The sequence below is a fragment of the Thamnophis elegans genome, chromosome 6 (genome assembly GCF_009769535.1).
Source record: "Thamnophis elegans isolate rThaEle1 chromosome 6, rThaEle1.pri, whole genome shotgun sequence".
NCBI classification, from domain to species: domain Eukaryota; kingdom Metazoa; phylum Chordata; class Lepidosauria; order Squamata; family Colubridae; genus Thamnophis; species Thamnophis elegans.
In genome coordinates this window covers 49,467,713-49,486,993 of record NC_045546.1, presented here as the reverse complement: position 1 = coordinate 49,486,993, position 19,281 = coordinate 49,467,713, and the positions used below count along the sequence as shown (strand labels likewise).

Below are 19,281 nucleotides of genomic sequence, written 5' to 3'. Positions count from 1 at the left end.
ACTCTGTTAGTTGTCCATTATTCCTACCATAACCAAATGTTTTTAAATCTTAAATTAAATTCCATAGCTTTCAATGAAGCTTAAGCATGTCTTCATTTGTAATTAGTTTAATTATGAAAGAAGTTCCTTTAACAGCACAATCTCAGTTTATTAGGCACTTCAACCATAGGCTGGTTATCAAATCTATACCACATGTAAAATATGCCTCATGTACAAGGTAATTTATAGTGTAATTCTTACCTAAGGTAAAGATTCACCTTGCACATGTGGGCTAATCGTTCCCGACTCTAGGGGGCGGTGCTCATCTCTGTTTCAAAGCCAAAAAGCCAGTACTGTCCAAAGACATCTCTGTGGTCATGTGGCCAGCATGACTAAATGCCAAAGGTGCACTGAATGCTGTTACGTTACCTATATATGTATTATAAATACATTCTGATTTAATCTTAAATTCATGTTTACATAACATTTAGTATTTTAATACAAAAATGTATCAGTATTTTCATTCATTTGATAGTTTCTTATATAACATACATATATTTACAGGTTTGTTTTGCAAAATACTGATAGCAATAGCACTTAGACTTATATACTACTTCAGTGCTTTACAGCCCTCTATAAGCAGTTTACAGATAAGAAAAATATTAATGCTTCCCAAAGAAACTAAATTCAAAAAGTTGTAAAACATTACGAAACTGATTTTTAATGCTTAGAGTGCCATCTGGTGGAAAAATATTTTAATTTCAAAATAGTTTTAAGGTGGTCTGCAGTTTTTAAACTATCAATATAGTACTGTGTACATGTGATCATAAAGTATTTGATAAGTAGCTAGTTTGCTGAATTTTCAATAGGGAGATAATTAGATTGAAACCAAAGATATACTAATGCTAGTAATTTTAAGTTGTAAAATATCTTTTTAAGGAAATCTATACACATTGGTTCAATTTGTAAGATATTTGCTAGGAACTGGGCACTAAGCTTGAAAAGATTTGCTTCATATTAAGTATGCTTATGAAAACAGTGAAAACAATCTTTATTCATTTTGGATTATATCCTACAGAATTCAAAGTACTTGCCTTGAAGCAAAAATAACAGGAGTGGATTTCATAATTTTTCCAAATTAATAAATTAACACAAAAAATTGTTCTAATCAAAACTCACAATTTTATAGGTGGCTCCAGGAAAATCAAAATGAGACAATCAAATTTGAAATTAAATACTATTTCTTTTCTTAGATATTACATAGAATTTTTAGTCTGTTTTCTAACACTCTATATAGTAACATTTTTAGAAGGGATAAATCCAGCGTATTCTAAAGGTTTGTGCTGTTACAAATATATCTTATGAAATAATTATAGTTTATCTCACTGATGCTGTGTGGCTCAGTGGACAAAAAAGCTAATAATCCTCTAGATCTTGTTTAAATATATTATCCTTGTCCAACAAAAAGCAAAAATAACAGATGAACAAAACGTATCTAATGAAATAAAACGCTGAAAGAAAAACTTGACAATTGAGATATTCAAAGGGTTTTTAATATAGTGCAGACTTTTGGGAGGAAGGAAAACACTGTTAAAGTGATGGAAAAAGAATTATAATGAAAGAATGGAAGATAAATTATTGCATGAAAAAGGAAAATAAATTATTGCATGGTTTACAACAAAAATACCCATGCAGGAAATACTAATTATACAACAATAACCCATGTATGTATGTATGTATGTATGTATGTATGTATTCAACTGTGATGCAAGAATAGCCATGGCCTTTGGATCTAGGGAGCAAAACCCTACAGGCAGATGGCAACAGTGAAACGTGGTCTTTGTACAAAGGCCAAATGAAGAAAAAAAAACCACTATGAATATTACTCTCATGTACAGATGATGCAATAGAAAACTTTGGAACCAAAGCATTACTTATTCCAGACGTGTCTCGGGGAAGAGTCTTTATCCTAAGTCTCTAGAAGCCTATCTTAACTGGGATGGGGGAATGCAAAAACCATGCAATCAAAACAGAAATCCCAAGCCTGATGCATACAAAGAATTAAGTGGATTAGCTGTACTGCTAGAGTTTGGAAAACTGTACCTGTGTAAGTGTTTCTGCTTGTTACCTAAAAAGAATATGTGCTTCCAATCTATGGGTATGTAACAGTCTATACATGCAGGCTATAATAGTACAGTAAGTACAATTAGAATTATAAAGGGGAAAAAAACCTAGAAGTAACATTCTGCTTACAACTAATCAAGGTCCCTTGAATACATGCTATTTGTTTAAGATTCTTGGAACCAAATAATAAGAGCTTTGTTTTAGGTCCAAAACATAAAGGTGTAAATATTATGCCTTGATTCCCAGTGTTTTCTTCTTTGAAATATTACCCCGTGTTTCACTAGGTGAGATGAACACAATAGAAAGTCACTTCACGTGGTGGATACCTATGAATGCAGGACAGGCAGTGCCCTCATATTCACCTGTTCTATCATTGATGTATATTGAGCAATTGTGCTACTATGGCCTTAGTTTTAGAAAACTTTTCCGAAACGTACAACATCCATCTAAACGTGTAAAATATCTCGTACCCTTTCATTCGTGCTCTGCTGTCCTAAAAACCTTGGCTCTCAAAAGGGCTTGGAATAGCCAGGGCGGTGGAAGGAAAAAGGATCTGGCACAGAACTAGAATGGAAGGGATTCAAGCAAATCTCCCCCTCCTGGAAAAAGAAACCGCAGCAGCTCCTACGCGGAAAACTTGAGTTGCAGAGGAGCGTAAGCTGTGCTGGGGGAAGAGTAAAAGGATTGCCAGGCAGGGTAGCTTTGGGGGAATAGTAGCGTGAGCGGGTAAAGAGAAGCAGCTATTTTCCCCCCTCCTCAGCTTATGTGTTCTCTCTCTTCGGGAAATCTACGGCTGATAGCCAGGGGTACCGTTGCCGCGCTGACTTTACGCACAAATGAGCTCAAGCCGATTCCCGCCTCCACGACAGAGGGGGGTAAGCGGGGGGGCGGACCTTTTCCTTATAAGTGCAAGCGCGCGTTGCCTTCGCTCCCATACTCGAGGCGAAGAGCCGAGGCTCGCTTATCTCTAGTTCTCCTTCAGGACTTTGCCAGTGAACTCAGGGCGCGGAAGGAGCCCCTACAGCGCTCTTCTCCGCCTAGGCCGTTACAAGCAGCGCATTTAGTTCGGGCTCTAAAGGGTTCGACAGACGTTCTGCCCGGTGCTGCTAAGGCGCCATTTGCTTGCCATTTTCAACGTTTTCAAAACTCCTCGTCGTTAATTCGTTCTTTATTTTCCCCTCCTGTCGCCTCGCGCGCTGTGGTGCAGCATGAAGGGAGCTAAGGCATGCCTGGCGCTGAGCACGCTGTTGCTCTCGCTGGGTGCTCGAGGCGGCCCTTCTTCGCCCCGGGAGGAGGAGCTGGTGGTGCCCGTAAAAGTGGATTCCCAGCGAGCGGCTGGCGAGCAGTTCTACCGCTTGGACGCCTTTGGCGAGCGCTTCAGTTTGGAGCTGAAGCCCGACGGCAGCTTCTTAGCTCCGGCTCTGACGTTCCAGTATGTTGGCAGCCGCCCCCGAGGCCGGAGGGAAGAAGAGGAGGAAGCCCACCAAACGCTCGGCGCGAACTTAGCCAGCTGCTTTTATTCCGGCACGGTCAATGGGGATCCGGCCTCGGCCGCAGCGCTCAGCCTCTGCGGCGGGATCCGCGGCGCCTTCTACCTGCGCGGCTCAGAATATCTCATTCAGCCGGCCAACGTCTCCCAGGCTGCAGGAGGGGAGCAGTCTCAGCTCCACCTCCTGAGCCGTTCTCGGCAGAGCCCCGTCCCCCGTGGCAGTGGTGCTAAGTGCGAGGTGCCCGACTCCGACGAAACTTCGGCCTCCAAAGGGCGGCGGCACCGAGGGGAAAAGCAGCAGGCGGACTACGCGACCCGCGCAGGTATTACTCTCCCTGCACCGCTCCTCTCTTCGTCGCCCTTGTCCGAGCAAGGAGCGTAGCTCTTGGGAGCAGCAGTGACGATGCTGCGGGGCACGCATGCGCCCCAGACGCAGAGTTTTCAATGTGATCGGAATGGTCCAAAAATCACGTTTCGACGTGCTGCTATTGGTCACTCTAAAAGATGAGGTCATAAATGGAGGCGTTAAAAAGTACTATATTGATCTGAATTTCATGGCTTTTCATGTTGGAAAGTGGTGGGATTAGGGAAGTTGTTGTTGATTCGGGGTATCGACGTTAAATTAGCGACTTCTCGAATCCAGCTATTTGGAGGGAAGTCGAATATTTTGATTGCAATAGACAGAATTTCCCAATAGTCTCAGGGTAAAGATTTACGAATGGGAGCAAATCTGGTTAAATACGTGGGATTAACGAGCTTCTCAGCCATCCAGGTCATAGTTGTCCCAAAAGGTGCTTTTTCAAGAGGCAGCTGGACTTTCTTGTTTTCCTTTGAAGACGTTTCGCTTCTCATCCAAGAAGCTTCAGAGCTGAAGAAAAAGCACATTTGAGACACGTGGGATTAACGTTTCTCTACAAACACAGGGGAAGATACTTAAAAGTGGAGAAGTCTCGTGTGCCTTAGGCTAAATAATGTTTGACATAACGATTAGTGAAAGACATTTTGTAACAAACATTTCAGACTTACTGATTGATGACAGCTTGCGCATATCTACTCCAAAGTGGTCCTTCTGAACCTGTATTTTGTGAGATGCACCTAATAAATGAGATTATAATACAATGCAATAAGGAAAATGCAGTCACAAAACAAGAATGCCCTACATGGAAAATGTGTGCCTGAATTTCCATCATATGGCTTACTGAATTCAGCTAGTTATCTGGTGCAGTGCATATATGTTTCATATATATGGTCTGTACATTCATGGTAAACTGAAATATTAGCTGGTTTATGGTTTAGTTTGCAAATCATACTTTGATAGTGTGAATACTGTAGTGTATAGCTGTTTAAAGATAATATGAAATACCCTTGCAATCAAAGGGATATATTTTCTTGCTGAACATAATGTAATGCCTTACTTAGAATTCCACTGAGTTAAATGCAGCAAAAGAAAGAATACATAAGATTCTACTGTTATAACATTGTCAGTCAAAGCGCAATTCTGTTAAAACTGGTTTGCATGTCTCGGTTTACAATGCTCTACTCACTCTTAATTGGGAAATTTGGAGTTTTTCTGCTCTCTAATTACTTTCAGGTCCATTGGTAAGTATCAATACCTAGAATCTAGGCCCTAGTTGAATATCCTAAGGGGATTATTTCTCTATTATTTTACATTGTAATTTCTACAATGTTCTGTTTTAGACCTACCTAGCATAATAATCACTAGAGGTAGTAATATGGGAGTACTTTGCCATAAAAAATCCTAGAAGGCAATGACAAAGTACTCCCATATTTTTGGCAAGAAAACTAGACAAATGTGTTCATGTAGTCATTTGAAGACAAGTTCAGTTCAAAGAGGACTTTAAAGCTTTCAGTTCTATTCATATAAAGGTATCATAAAGTTTCTTTAATCTGATTCCTTCTATACATATTGGATTCCAATTTCCAGAATTGATAGCCATTGGCCCTTCCGCCTTGTTGGAATTGCAATAAATATTTGTAGGATACTAGCTTGCAGAATACTTGGAATTAAAAATGTGCAATATTTACCAATTTTGGAACAGACGATTCTGAAGATCTTTATGCTAAACCCCATCTACATTACGCTGTTTTGGGATGCTGTTTGGTGCTGATTCAAGGACAGTCCACTCTCAGATCCTCTTGAACTCAACTGTTTATTATTGTACTGGCTTCCCATGCAGAAAGCCACAAACATAAGATATTAATACGTAGGATTTTTATGTGACAACAAACATGTTTTTATGGGAAGGCATATCTTTCAAGTACTGTAATTGCTTTTTAACAGAGAAGTCTCTTTCAAGTTGAACTGAATTCTTGATTAATTCATCAACACATTTGTGTAGTTACCTCAACAGCCAAATAGAAGTGGTTTACTACTCCCATTCTTCCAGCATGGTTATTTTTTTAGTTCCCAATCAATTGATGTCCCAGAGTAACTCCCATCCAACTTCAGGCTGGGCATAAACCTTGCCAGGCCCTCATAACTGAAGTTCATTTAGTTGTAGCAAGTTGAAACTCCTTTGTATTTGATTACTAAACAGGAACTGGAAACTGGAGAAACAAAGTGGGAGTATTTCCCTTTCCATGCCCTTGGGAAATTTTGGATCAGATCCAGGCAAAGTCTTTCATTTCAGTAATGTTAATATTTAAGGAGGATCACTATTAAAATGTATTGACAGCAGCAATGATTCATGTTGAAAATCCTTAATGGAAATATTTCTTAATACGCAGTCTGAGGATTTAACCCTTTCTAGTAGGATTAACATTCATTAATATTCTTTAAAAACTTTTTAAAAAGTTTTATTTAAAATGAATTTAAAAAATGGGCTGTTTAGATAATCTTTGTGATTCCCATTCTGGCTTGGCAGTGGTTGATGATTATAATTTGCCAGTTGCATAAATACTGTTGGGAAATATTGGTAATATATATTTCTTACATTTTGCTTTTTTTAATATAGAAAATAGACGTATAAGGAAGAAAAGATTTGTGTCAAGCCCCCGTTATGTGGAAACTTTGCTTGTAGCAGACCAATCGATGGCAGAGTTCCATGGCAGTGGACTGAAGCACTACCTTCTCACACTCCTGTCTGTGGCTAGTAGAATGTACAAGCATCCCAGTATCCGAAACCCTATTAATTTGGTGGTAGTGAAAATAATAGTCATCTATGATGAGCAGAAGGGGCCTGATGTATCTTCAAATGCTGCTCTCACTTTAAGGAATTTTTGTAACTGGCAGAAGCAACATAATCCTCCCAGTGACCGGCACGCAGAACACTATGATACTGCAATTCTTTTTACCAGACAGGTAAGGTGAAATATGGGAAAGATTGGATATTTATAGGTTCCAGTTAATGTAATTTGAACTTTCTTCAATCAGTAGATTCAAAAATACTTCTTTTACTTTTACATGTTTTAATTTGAAATATTTCAAAGAGTATGTCATAAGTGTGGTTTCTTGGAATGAGCTGGTACCATAAATTTAATTTGTTACACCTTTAATAGTGTTATTAAATAGTGAACAAAATATTTGTTGAGTGTTTGATTAGGAAACTTTATTGTTACATGACCATGAACATCCAGTTTCTTTCAAGCATTAAGAAGACGTTTCAAGTCTCTCCCTTGACAAATAGCTGTAAAAATTGAGGAGAGACTATTGTTATCATGTAAAATGTGAGATAATGAAATAGTTCACTTAACTAATTCATCGAAATAGTACACTAAACATCTGTTGCAGCAAGGTTGTAATGATACTGCAGTCATTATCATCTGTTCCTAATACTCCTTCCATATTGAATGACATTTTTTTATTTTTGAAGACTGTTCTTTCCATTATGAAAGGAATATTGCCAAAATAATTTCATTCTGTCAGACAAGCTCCTGACCCAATTAATAATGAAAGTACATATTTTCTTTTTATAGGATCTCTGTGGTGCCAAAACATGTGACACTCTTGGGATGGCTGATGTGGGAACTGCTTGTGATCCAAACCGCAGTTGCTCTGTCATAGAAGATGATGGCTTGCAAGCTGCTTTTACAACCACTCATGAATTAGGTAATTGAAATTCAGGGGAAATTTGTGGCAAGCTTATTTGTTTTAAAAACATGCCTTATCATATTGGTCTGCAGTTAAGGCTTTAAATCAGTTGTTTCTTGCAGTTACTGTGGTCTAGTTCTCACCATGGTGCCTAGACTCTGCCATGTCAGACAAAAGTATTGGCTTCAGTCATTGTGTACAAAATCTAGATTGAGACAAAAGGTTAGACCATAACCTTTCTCCTAAACAGTGATTCTCAATCTCAGCGACATCAAGCTGTGTCAATTTCAATTCCCAAAGCTGGCTGGGGAATTCTGGAAATTAAAGTCCACATATCTTAAAATTTTTGAAGTTGAGAAACACTATCTCAGAATGTCCCAGAGGTTGTTCTTTTTTAATGCGTCATTCAGGTATATTCCACTTGTAGTATAAACCATCAGAAGTCCAGGTTTTACCAACATTGGGGAAAAACTATGAGCTAATTTTTTTCAGTATATGTGAAAAGGACTACTGAATATTGTAAAGTGATATTTTTCAGTGGCAAAAAGTAAATTCATTTAAGTTTCAGAGGGAAAGAAGTGGCTGATACTTTTAAAGTACACCCACACAAATCTTGTGTGTTAAATTGAAAACTGTGTATATGATTTATAAATCATAGTTGATTTATAAAAAAATTGAAGTCTTTAAATTATCATATGGAGTAAAAGAGGAGGTGAACATTGGCTTTAGTTTTTGATATCAGTTCTTACAAGCGAGCATAAAAACTCAGTGCTTAAAATAAAATTAAATATACAATATAATATTAAAGTGTGTCTATAAGATTTCAATACTATGATCCATCAGACTCCAAGCAGTATAGAATTTAAAAAATGCATGATAATGCAGTAAATTATTTAGTAGTTTACAGTGTAATTACATATTACACAATGTATTACATAATAATTCCTGCCTAATCGGGGTTGGATTAGAAGACCTCCAAGGTCCCTTCCAGCTCTATTATTCTATATAACAATCAACAGTAGGACAATAATAGCGTCAAACAAAATTCATATTGTCATGTCACACTCAAACCAGAATTAGTCTCACAGTCCTCCAAAAAAAACACTCTTGACAAATTTCCAAAACTCCATGAAAGTAAGGGCCACATGGACCAACTATTCCATGGAAAGCTATCATCCAGAAATGAGATCTTCAGCATGATGATAGAGGGACTTCAGCTTAATCTATGTGAGATAGAAGGCATCAAAGGTATAAAGGCCTCGAAACCATATAAACACATGACAATCAATGGCTTGAATAGAACTCGGAATAAAATATTAACTAATGGTGGTGTCACATAGCAATGATAAGTCCAACTAGTAAGTTCCCATGTATGTTTTAATGTGTGATGAGTTCATCACTTTTTCTCTTCTTTTTAAAGGCCATGTGTTTAATATGCCACATGATGATGCAAAGCAGTGTTCCAGTATTAATGGTATAAATAGGGATTCTCATATGATGGCATCTATGCTTTCCAACTTGGATCGAAGCCATCCGTGGTCTCCATGCAGTGCATACATGATAACTACCTTTTTGGATAATGGTCATGGTAAGTTTTAAACATGCTGCTTATATTTCTAACAATTCCATTCAAAATGCTGGATTTTAATATTAGAATTAATTGCATTAAAATGTTTTAAATATTTTCAAATCAGTTAGAATAACATTAAATTGCAGCCACACAAATAAGATATGTGGCTCCGTGACCTGACAAATGCGCGCCCGACAACAGCGCGGCGATAAAACCGCGACATTGACTGCGCGCCCACAAAGGCGCGCCGACAAAAGAGCGCCGACAGAAGCACCATTACGGTTAAGGTAAGGGTTAGCGTAAGGGTAAGGGTTAGGGTTACGTATAGGGTTAGGTGCAGGGTTAGGTTTAGGGTTAGGTTAGGGTTATCTTTAGGGTTACCTTTAGGGTTAGGTTTAGAGCGTGCTTCTGTTGGCGCGCTGTTGTCGGCGCGCTTCTGTGCTCATTCGTCGGCGCGATTTCGAACTCGTGCTTTTCTCCCCGCGATTTTGTGCTTTTGTCGAGCGCGCATTTGTCAGTGAACCATGAGGCTCTGTCCCAAGAAATTTATTTTAGTCCAGAAGAAGTGAATCATAACTTCATGGGAAAGAGTAATACAACTGATAGACCAGTGATGACACCCATAATTCAAAGCGCGCCACCATATGTGCATGCATGCACACATACATACACCACATGCGTGGCACTGCTCACCTTGAAGAGCATTCGGAGACTTCAGCTTGTCCAGAATGCAGCCGCGTGAGCGATTGTGGGTGCACCTCGGTACACCCACGTCACACCTATTCTCCGCGAGCTGCACTGGCTGCCTATTGGTCTTCGGATACGCTTCAAGGTGCTAGTCGTCACTTATAAAGCCCTTCATGGAATTGGTCCTGGGTACTTGAGAGACCGCCTGCTGCCAATTACCTCCAACAGACTATTAGATCCCACAGATTAGGCCTCCTCCGAATTCCATCTACCGGCCAATGCCGATTGGCTATCACCCGGAGGAGGGCCTTATCTGTGGCTGCTCCGGCCCTCTGGAACGAGCTCCCCATGGAGATTCGGACCCTCACCACCCTTCAGGCTTTCCTCAAAGCCCTTAAAACCTGGCTGTTCCAACAGGCCTGGGGCTGACGAGTTCCCTGTGGTTGTTGATTGTTTTTAAATTGTTGTAGTTGTTTGTCCGTTGTTTTCCTCCTGTTTGTATCCCCCCCCTTACTTTGGTTTGTGAGCCATCCTGAGTCCCTCTGGGAATAGGGCGGCATAGAAATGCAATAAATCAAATCAAATCACCTCCAAGCTGAGCTTGGTATTTCCTCTGGGGGATGGGTAGGAACTGGAAGTTTGAAGGCTTTCCTGGAGCCTGGGGAGGGCAAAAATGGCCTCCCCCAGAGGCCCTCCAGAAGCTGGAAACAGATAGTTTCCGAACTTCCATTAGGCTTGTTGAGCCCGTTTTTCACCCTCCCCAGGCTCTGGAGTCTTTTCTGAAGCCTGGGAGGGCAAAAACGGCCTCCCCCGGTCTTCTGGAAGCCCAAAAATCAGCTGGCTGGCCCGCATGCCGACAGATATGGCTCCGTGTGCCACCTGTGGCACACGTGCCATAGGTTTGCCATCAAATAATAATTTGCATATAAATGGCTGGATTACTAAATATTAGCAGGCTCTAACTTAGATTGGAAGGTACCTTGGAAGTCTTCGAGTCCAACCTCTTGCCTAAGCAGGAGAACTTATTGGATCCTAGACAAATGACTGTTCAACTATTTTCCATATCTTTCCCAAATGCCATAATGATGTGTTTTCTGGAAGCATTGGTCTAACCAAAAGGAAAGGAAATGCCTGGGTGATAAAGTTTGCCACTTGCTTATGTTCAAACAAGTAGCAATTTAATGTTTGTAATGAACTATCAAAATCTTCCAAATGTACTTCACATGTATTTTTCGGAGTATAAGACGCACCAAGATTTTGAAGAGGCAAATTAAAAAAAAAGTTTTTGCACTCTGTAGACCTCCCAAAAATGGCCTGTTTTTCACAAAAACGGGCCCATTTTTTTTTAAAAAAAAAGGCATGAATAGCCTTAGGAGGCTTGTAGAGTGCTCCTGGGGGGATGTGGACCCCAAAAACAAGCAGAAACCACACCCATTTGAAAAAACACGCCCTTTCCCCCACTCCTTCCAAAAGATGGCATATATAGCCTTTAGGAGGCTTATAGAGTACTCCTGGCGGCTGGGGAGGGACAAAATTGAGCAAAAAATGGCTCATTTCTGCCCTCCCCAGCTTCCAAGAGCTCTCTGAAAGCCTCCTAAAAGCTATGCACAGCCACTTTGGTGAAGGGGACGGGGTTTCTGGAGACAAAAAAATGCTGTATTCAGTGTATAAGATGCACCCAGATTTTCAGCCGCTTTTTTGAGGGAAAAAGGTGTGTCTTATACTCCGAAAAATACAGTAACTTTATATTTGTAAACATTCTTTAAATTTAAACCAGAAAAGTTAACAGACTAAAATTTATCTTCTGAAGTCATGAGTCAGGCATTTGAATAGATATATTCTAATTTCTGTCATTTTTCAAAGAGTGACACCACAATATTTAAAAGAAAAATAGTCAAAAGTCACAATATCGTTTTTCTTTATTTCCAGGTGAGTGTCTGTTGGACAAACCTCACAGGCCATTGCAATTTCCTTCTGATCTTCCTGGCACAATGTATGATGCTAATAGACAGTGCCAATTTACATTTGGGGAGGAATCCAGACATTGTCCTGATTCTGCTAGCATTTGTACAACTTTGTGGTGTACTGGTACTTCTGGTGGAGTGCTTATGTGCCAAACCAAACATTTTCCTTGGGCAGATGGTACCAGTTGTGGAGAGGGAAAATGGTGCATGAACGGCAAGTGCATTAATAAAACAGACAAGAAGCTATATGATGTAAGTCATGTCCTTGTAGTTGAGTAAGATAAAATATTCTGAATTACTCACATTTAATTTTTAATTTAAAAATGCATTTTTTTAAATTTTCCTTTTAAACTTTTATTTCATAAATATAAAGTGAATAAAATTTTGAAGTACCATTTGATGACTTGCAGAAAAATGTTATCAAAACAGTGTTTAAAATTAATTTGCCATTCAGTAATTAACAATAATGTATAAAAATAACAAATAAGTTATAATAAACCGTTATTGTTTCTGTTTTGATGATCTACCCTGAAATGATCTATAAATGAGAAAATATTTTGTACCTCATATTTATTAGAAATACCCAATATATAAGTATTGAAAAGAACTTTCATTAGATTCAATATGCATTACTTATGAGTAAAAGTGCATAGGGTTTATTTTTAGTTTTTAGCTAGTTTTGAATAGCATGAAAGGGTGTTGCTTTACCTTGAAGGCCTAAAGCACCACAGCCATAATACATGTTAGGTAAATAATAGGATCATAACTATTTCTAAATTTTATGCCACCCTCCTCTTATAAAATGCTTTTTCAAGTTGTTTTAATATGCACATTTGTTTCACTGTTTTGAATTGTAGATCCCTGTTCATGGAGGCTGGGGCTCATGGGAACCATGGGGAGAGTGTTCAAGAACATGTGGTGGAGGAGTGCAATATTCTGTGCGAGAATGTGATAGCCCAGTTCCAAAGAATGGAGGAAAGTATTGTGAAGGCAAGCGTGTGCAGTACAGATCCTGTAATATTGAAGATTGTCCAGAGAATAGTAAGTTTTACATTATTTTATAAATGCAATTATAAAATAAAACATGAGTCTGCTAAGCCTGATCAATGTCTTCATAATTTACAGACAAAACTTTCAGGGAAGAACAATGTGAGGCTCACAATGATATTTCCAAATCTTTTGGAACTAGCCTTGCAGTGGAATGGATACCTAAGTTTGCTGGAGTCTCTCCCAAAGATAGATGCAAGCTGGTTTGCCTTGCTAAAGGCACTGGATATTTTTTTGTTCTTCAACCAAAGGTGGGTACAAGTGCATGTCATATACATCAAACACTTTTATATGTATTTGTTAACTTTGACTGCTTGTAGAATTGATGAATGTAATAAGCAAAGTAACATTTTATATCCGGACAAAGTTGGACACTTGCTGCCATCAGCTGTGATCATTCTTAGTATTCCAGCAATGTATAGTATAATTACTAAACATTTTACTTCCAAAAAGCACTGAAACACTTTTGATTTGGTTTCTATTATGAAGTTAACTAACAAAACAAGTATAAAAAGCTTAAAAACCTAAAGAAATATTTTTCATCACACAAAATATCAATTGGTATGATAATCACTGAGGTGGTGGTGCAAAATGCTTCTAATTCAAATTGTTTTGAATGTTAAAATATCCTATTTTACGTTCCAAATCATTGTTTCATGATCAAGTGTTTCAAGCTTGAAGCACTTCTGAAGTAATTAAGACAGTCCATTTTAGATGCTAAATGAGTTGTCTTTCTGCCAAAATGCAAATTGGGCATTAGCAATATTAATATAATTAGGTTGGTGGTTAAAATACCCTTAAGATATTAATAAAAAACAGATTACTATTTGTTTTATTCAAGAGTTGTATTTTAGTTCTTTTTTTAAAATGCTTCCACACAATTTTAAGCCACCAGGAGTTGCTGTTGCAAGATAGCCAAATCAATCAGTATAAATATTATGTTTTTGGTGATAGAAAAGCTAAAACATCCAGATCTTGTTTTGGTCATGGGGCATATAAGACAGCTTCTGAGAGTTGTATACCCCAACCTAGTATAATTCCCATTTCTTGTCAGTCTGGAAAAGATTGACTCTAACAAGATAATTGTTAATTATTTTTTAATCACCTTTTAGATTATACATTTACATGCAACTACCTGCATCTAGCTGCTCAAAGCAGGAATTTTGCTGCTTCTCACAATACTTGTTCAGTAGTATGGAGAACTATAAATTTGGGCGTAAAATTCTTGTTCCTCCCTTCCCAACAAGTTCACACAGAATTTTTATTTCAGAATTGTTTTCTCAAGTTGTGCAATCAATCTATTCCTACTCCAATTTCAGAAATATTTTCCATAATTAATTTTCTTTAGGAGTTGGGTGTATAATTTGTATATTGATAATACATATCTATCATGCTGGGTTTTTGTCTAACATGTTTCAGAAGTGTGTTTCTTCTTATTTGATGTCTCCTGGACATCTTATTTTGCCATTTTGATTTTATTTGCATTTCCAAAACAAGATAATTTCAGAAATAGTGTTAGATTGTCAAAATGTACTACAGTTTTTCACTTTTTATCTTTGTTTATAATTCAGCTAAAACATGGCATTTTTTGGTCTTTTCATAAAAATTAAACTTTATAAATACAGTTTGTAAGTATAGTTTATAGATAAGCTATAAACTGTGATTCACAAATCATAATGAAATCATAATGGCACTATGTCATAGCCCATATTAACATAATATATAAACCCCAAGGACACTTTGATTTTAAAATAAAACTTAAAATAGATTAACTGCCTGGGTTTTGTTCAGTAGTTTAAAAATTTAATGATAAACTTTGTATATAACTTCTAATCAATTCTTCCTTGCTTTAAAGGTGGTAGATGGAACTTTATGTAGTCCAGATTCCACTTCAATCTGTGTTCAAGGGCAATGTATAAAAGCAGGTTGTGATCGTGTTATAGGATCCAGTAAGAAGTTTGATAAATGTGGCATCTGTGGAGGCAACGGATCTACCTGCAAGAAAGTATCTCGAATGTTTTCTAATGTCAGGTGTGTTTTCATACTTTAGGAGTTGTTACCCTACTCATTAACATGAAAGACATTTTTTTTCATTTGAATTGTTTAATGAAATTGGTATAGGAAGCAATGTTTCATATTGTAAATCAACTGCAGGTTTTATGTTAGTATATTATTTTAGTTACAAAGTTATCAAGATACATTACTGCTTTATAAGATTCAACCTAAGTTATTGCACGTGATAGGAGTCCTTCATAATTAAGAGGTGCTGGTATTCAACAATAACTCTTCTTCTTTCCTGTAGACCTGGTTACCATGATGTTGCTGTGATTCCTGTTGGGGCAACAAACATAGAAGTTAAGCAACGAAATCATAGGGGTACGCGGCAAGATGGAAGCTTCCTTGCAATCAAAGTAGCCGATGATACTTATATTCTCAATGGTGACTATACACTAACAACAATGGAGCAAGATATTACTTATAAAGGAAATGTTTTTAGATATAGTGGTTCATCTGCTTCTCTGGAAAGAATTCGTAGCTTCAGCCCACTGAAGGAACCATTAACGATACAGGTCCTTACTGTGGGCAATTCATTTCGATCTAAAATCAAATATACCTATTTTATGAAGAAATCAACACAGTTGGGTGCTGAGGAGCCTTTCAGTAAGACTGAATCTTTCAATGCAATCAAGGAGACAGTTTTATCTGAATGGATTATTGAAGAATGGGGAGAATGTTCTAAGTCATGTGGTACTGGCTTGCAGAAGAGATCTGTACAATGCAGAGACCTCACTGGACGACCTGCCTCAGACTGTGCAAAAGAACTCAAGCCAAGTGATGTACGACCATGTGCAGACACACCATGCCCACGATGGCAGCTAGGAAACTGGTCATTGTGTTCCAAGACATGTGGGAAGGGTTTCAAACAGAGGTTATTAAAGTGCATTTCTTTTGATGGTACAATTTTGACACATGAAAGCTGTGACCTTTCAAAAAAGCCAAAACATTTAAAGGACTTTTGTAATGTTACACTTTGCAGCTAAACTATAATAGAAATCTACAGATATAAATATATATATATATATAGGTATGTACGTATGTATGTATATTCAGACCAAAGCACTGAAATTGAAGTGAGAGGTAGCAACTATAATTTGTGCATGGAAATTCAGAGTAGAGTCACTCAGATGGGACAGTGCAAATATTATGAGATGGTGTTAAATCATGGTGGAGTGGGAAGGAATCCCGTCAGTATGAACAGTAGATAAAAATGCCAGTTTAGTTGCTAGCAAACTCAGAAACACACATCTCTTAATCTTAGTTTTTTTACAAGTTGAACAAAGTATGCCATGGCCAAAACAAATTTAAGGAAACGTTTGCATTCTAGCAGGAATAGCATTTTTTTTTCACTTCTGGAAATTTTATTGTGGTACTGATAAAATTCCTTTCCTGATCAAAGTGGGGAAGAAAAGGGGCAGTTTAAATTTTGGTCAGGTCTTGCCTACCTCACATGGAGCAAAACCCACATCATTTAAAGAGACTTTTCAATTACATTTTTCATGGAGAGGCAAAACAAGTAGTCCTGGATGCTTAAAATTCCAAACATTAGAATGTATTTAATCTTTTTAAGAGATACCTTGCAGTTCAAAGCCACGAAGGAAGGACGGAAGGAAGGAAGGAAGGAAGGAAGGAAGGAAGGAAGGAAGGAAGGAAGGAAGGAAGGAAGGAAGGAAGGAAGGAGAAAGAAAAAGAAATATTCAAAATTTAATTCTCTTCCCTTTCCTTTATCATATTTGTTCCAAAATCTAACAGACCTTTGGAACACATGCATAATTTTTATATGAAATCTGGCTTCTTCATGAAGAAATGATCCTGAGAAGCTGCCATTTCACATACACTAACAGTTGCCATGGTGGTCAGCAGTAACATGCTTACATACGACCTTTTGCAAACATAAAATTCCACTATAAATGGAACATCTCTTATTACAGCTTTCCATATCCAAATGAATTCCAGATGTGCTCAGACAATATAGCCAAATACTATGCTGGTTGGGAAATACAAGAGTTAACAGTCACAAGATATCTGGAAGACCCTTACGTTGTCTCACTGCATCCAACAACTTTACACTGCTGAAATCACTTGTAAAGCGGGGAAAATTAAGCTGCAGGATAGCAGGTCCATCCACAGCAATTTTCCAGTATCTGCATATTTAAAGTTATTTGCTAGGCTATAGACTATGAGAGAATATGTCTCTTCATACGTATATAGTAAAATGTATTAGAAATGATACATACTTTATAAGTACTTAAAAAAAATTCCCTTCTGAGAAGGATTATAATTGATAACAAATGCATATACTGTAATGAATGTATTTATTTTTATATTTGTTGTCTAAAACAATTTCTTAAGTTATCACCTTTTAAAAAAAGACATATAACAAGACAGAGTATTTATGCAATATAATATGTTACTAGAGATAATAAACTATGATTTTTTGAAATTGAGAGTTTTTATTTTATATAAATTTCTATCACATCTTCATAAAAATAGCTAGTTTTATTTTATCACAAGGCGTATATTAAGATATACTTTGCAGTTGCTAGCACCAAGCAGCAGAGTAGGGTTAGAGTAAATTAAGAACTAGATATTATCCCACTGGAATGCATATTGTATATCAATTCACCATTAAAGGAATTAATGTTACGATCTACCTTTCATGCTTATCTGGATTTAATATAATTCAAATTGAAGTTAAGTAAACTAGTCCTAATCACATTTATGTTCCATTGAATTTCATGTTATATCATACAAGGCAACCATTTGAAATTAAATTGTGTGGTAAACCATTTTTTTTGTCATTTTATAATGAAAGCGCATCTGTTTACCTCATATCCTGAAGTCTCAAATTGCTGTGAATTGTGAACATTATTGGAACTCTGAAATAGTTCATTTGACTGATGGTGTAAAAAGCGTTTGCAGCTGGATTTTAATCTTTTTATATTGCTGTTGTTGAGAAATAAAATTGAAAAAGATTATATGATAGATGATTGTACAGAATTACATACACTAGAAATCAAATTTCCCTAAAAATATAAAATAATTTCTGGGTAAACATTACTAGGGCGCATACAAAACTCAAAAGGTACTTTATTAAATGAAATTCAGAATGACCAGGGAATAAAAGGCTTAAGACTTAAAAATGAAGAATATAAAGTCCAAGCCTATGCCGATGACTTAGTATTTGCCTTAGAGGACCCATTAGAATCTAGTTTGGAACTAATTCAAAAATTAGTAGAATATGGTGAAGTGGCAGGACTAAAGATTAATAAGGACAAAACAGAAATGATATCTAAGAATATGACAAAAAAGCAAGAAGAGGAACTGGAAGCAGCAACCGGATTGCAGTTAACTAAGAAAGTAAAATATTTGGGGATCTGGTTGTCAGCAAAATGTTCCACAATCAAAGAGGATAATTACAATAAATTAGTGATACAAATAAAGAAAGATTTAGAAAATTGGAAGAATATTCAGTTATCACTTATGGGACATATAGCAACAATTAAAATGAATATCTTACCAAGAATACTTTTCCTGTTGCAAACCGCTCCTATTAGTCCAGGTAAAAAATTCCTTCAAGATTTAAAGAAATTAACTACCAGATTTATTTGGCAGGGACGCAAACCAAGGATCAAATTAAAGTCAATGCAAGACAGCAAGGAGAGGGGAGGCTTAGCACTACCAAATTGGGATCTATACGCAACTGCAGTAACAATGACAATGATGAAGGATTGGATTGAGTTAAAGAATAAAATAATTCTGATCTTAGAAGGCCATGACCTCCAGGCAGGCTGGCATAATTTCTTATGGGATGACAAACATAAAACGCACAAATACTTTCAAAATCATTTAATTAGAAGAACTTTACTGCAACAATGGCTCAAAATCAAAAAAATCCACTATGTGAAAACCCCAAATTGGCTATCACCAACAGAAAGAACGACAAACCCAAATTTTACAGATTGGAACAAAGTCCTAAGATACAGAGATCTAATTGACAGACAGGGAAATTTAAAAACAATTGAAGAATTGGCAGATCAGAATATGAAAGTTGATTGGCTAACTTACGTCCAAATTAAAACTAAATACAATAAAGACACTAAAATATATGGTATTGAAACAGAACCACACGAATTGGATAAAATTATTCAAAGTCCGGACAGAAAGATGATAGGGAAAATATACAAATTACTTTTGAAGTATCAAATGGAAGAGGAAATTGTAAAAGAACCAATGATAAAATGGGCACAGAACTTTGGCTATAACATTGAACTAGACAAATGGGAAAAATTTTGGGGAATAAATTTAAGAA

At 37.1% G+C, this 19,281-nt stretch overlaps 1 protein-coding gene across 1 annotated transcript; it reads left to right on the top strand.

The window, feature by feature from the left end:
• The first annotated feature begins 604 nt into the window (after positions 1-604).
• On the top strand, positions 605-17,412 carry ADAMTS1 (ADAM metallopeptidase with thrombospondin type 1 motif 1). Its single transcript, XM_032219860.1, has 9 exons — positions 605-3,915; positions 6,568-6,914; positions 7,529-7,661; positions 9,064-9,231; positions 11,830-12,116; positions 12,722-12,905; positions 12,990-13,162; positions 14,767-14,942; positions 15,214-17,412. The coding sequence occupies exons 1-9, from the start codon at positions 3,312-3,314 to the stop codon at positions 15,950-15,952; spliced, it is 2,811 nt and encodes a 936-aa protein (XP_032075751.1). The 5' UTR covers positions 605-3,311; the 3' UTR covers positions 15,953-17,412.
• The last annotated feature ends 1,869 nt before the right edge of the window (positions 17,413-19,281 follow it).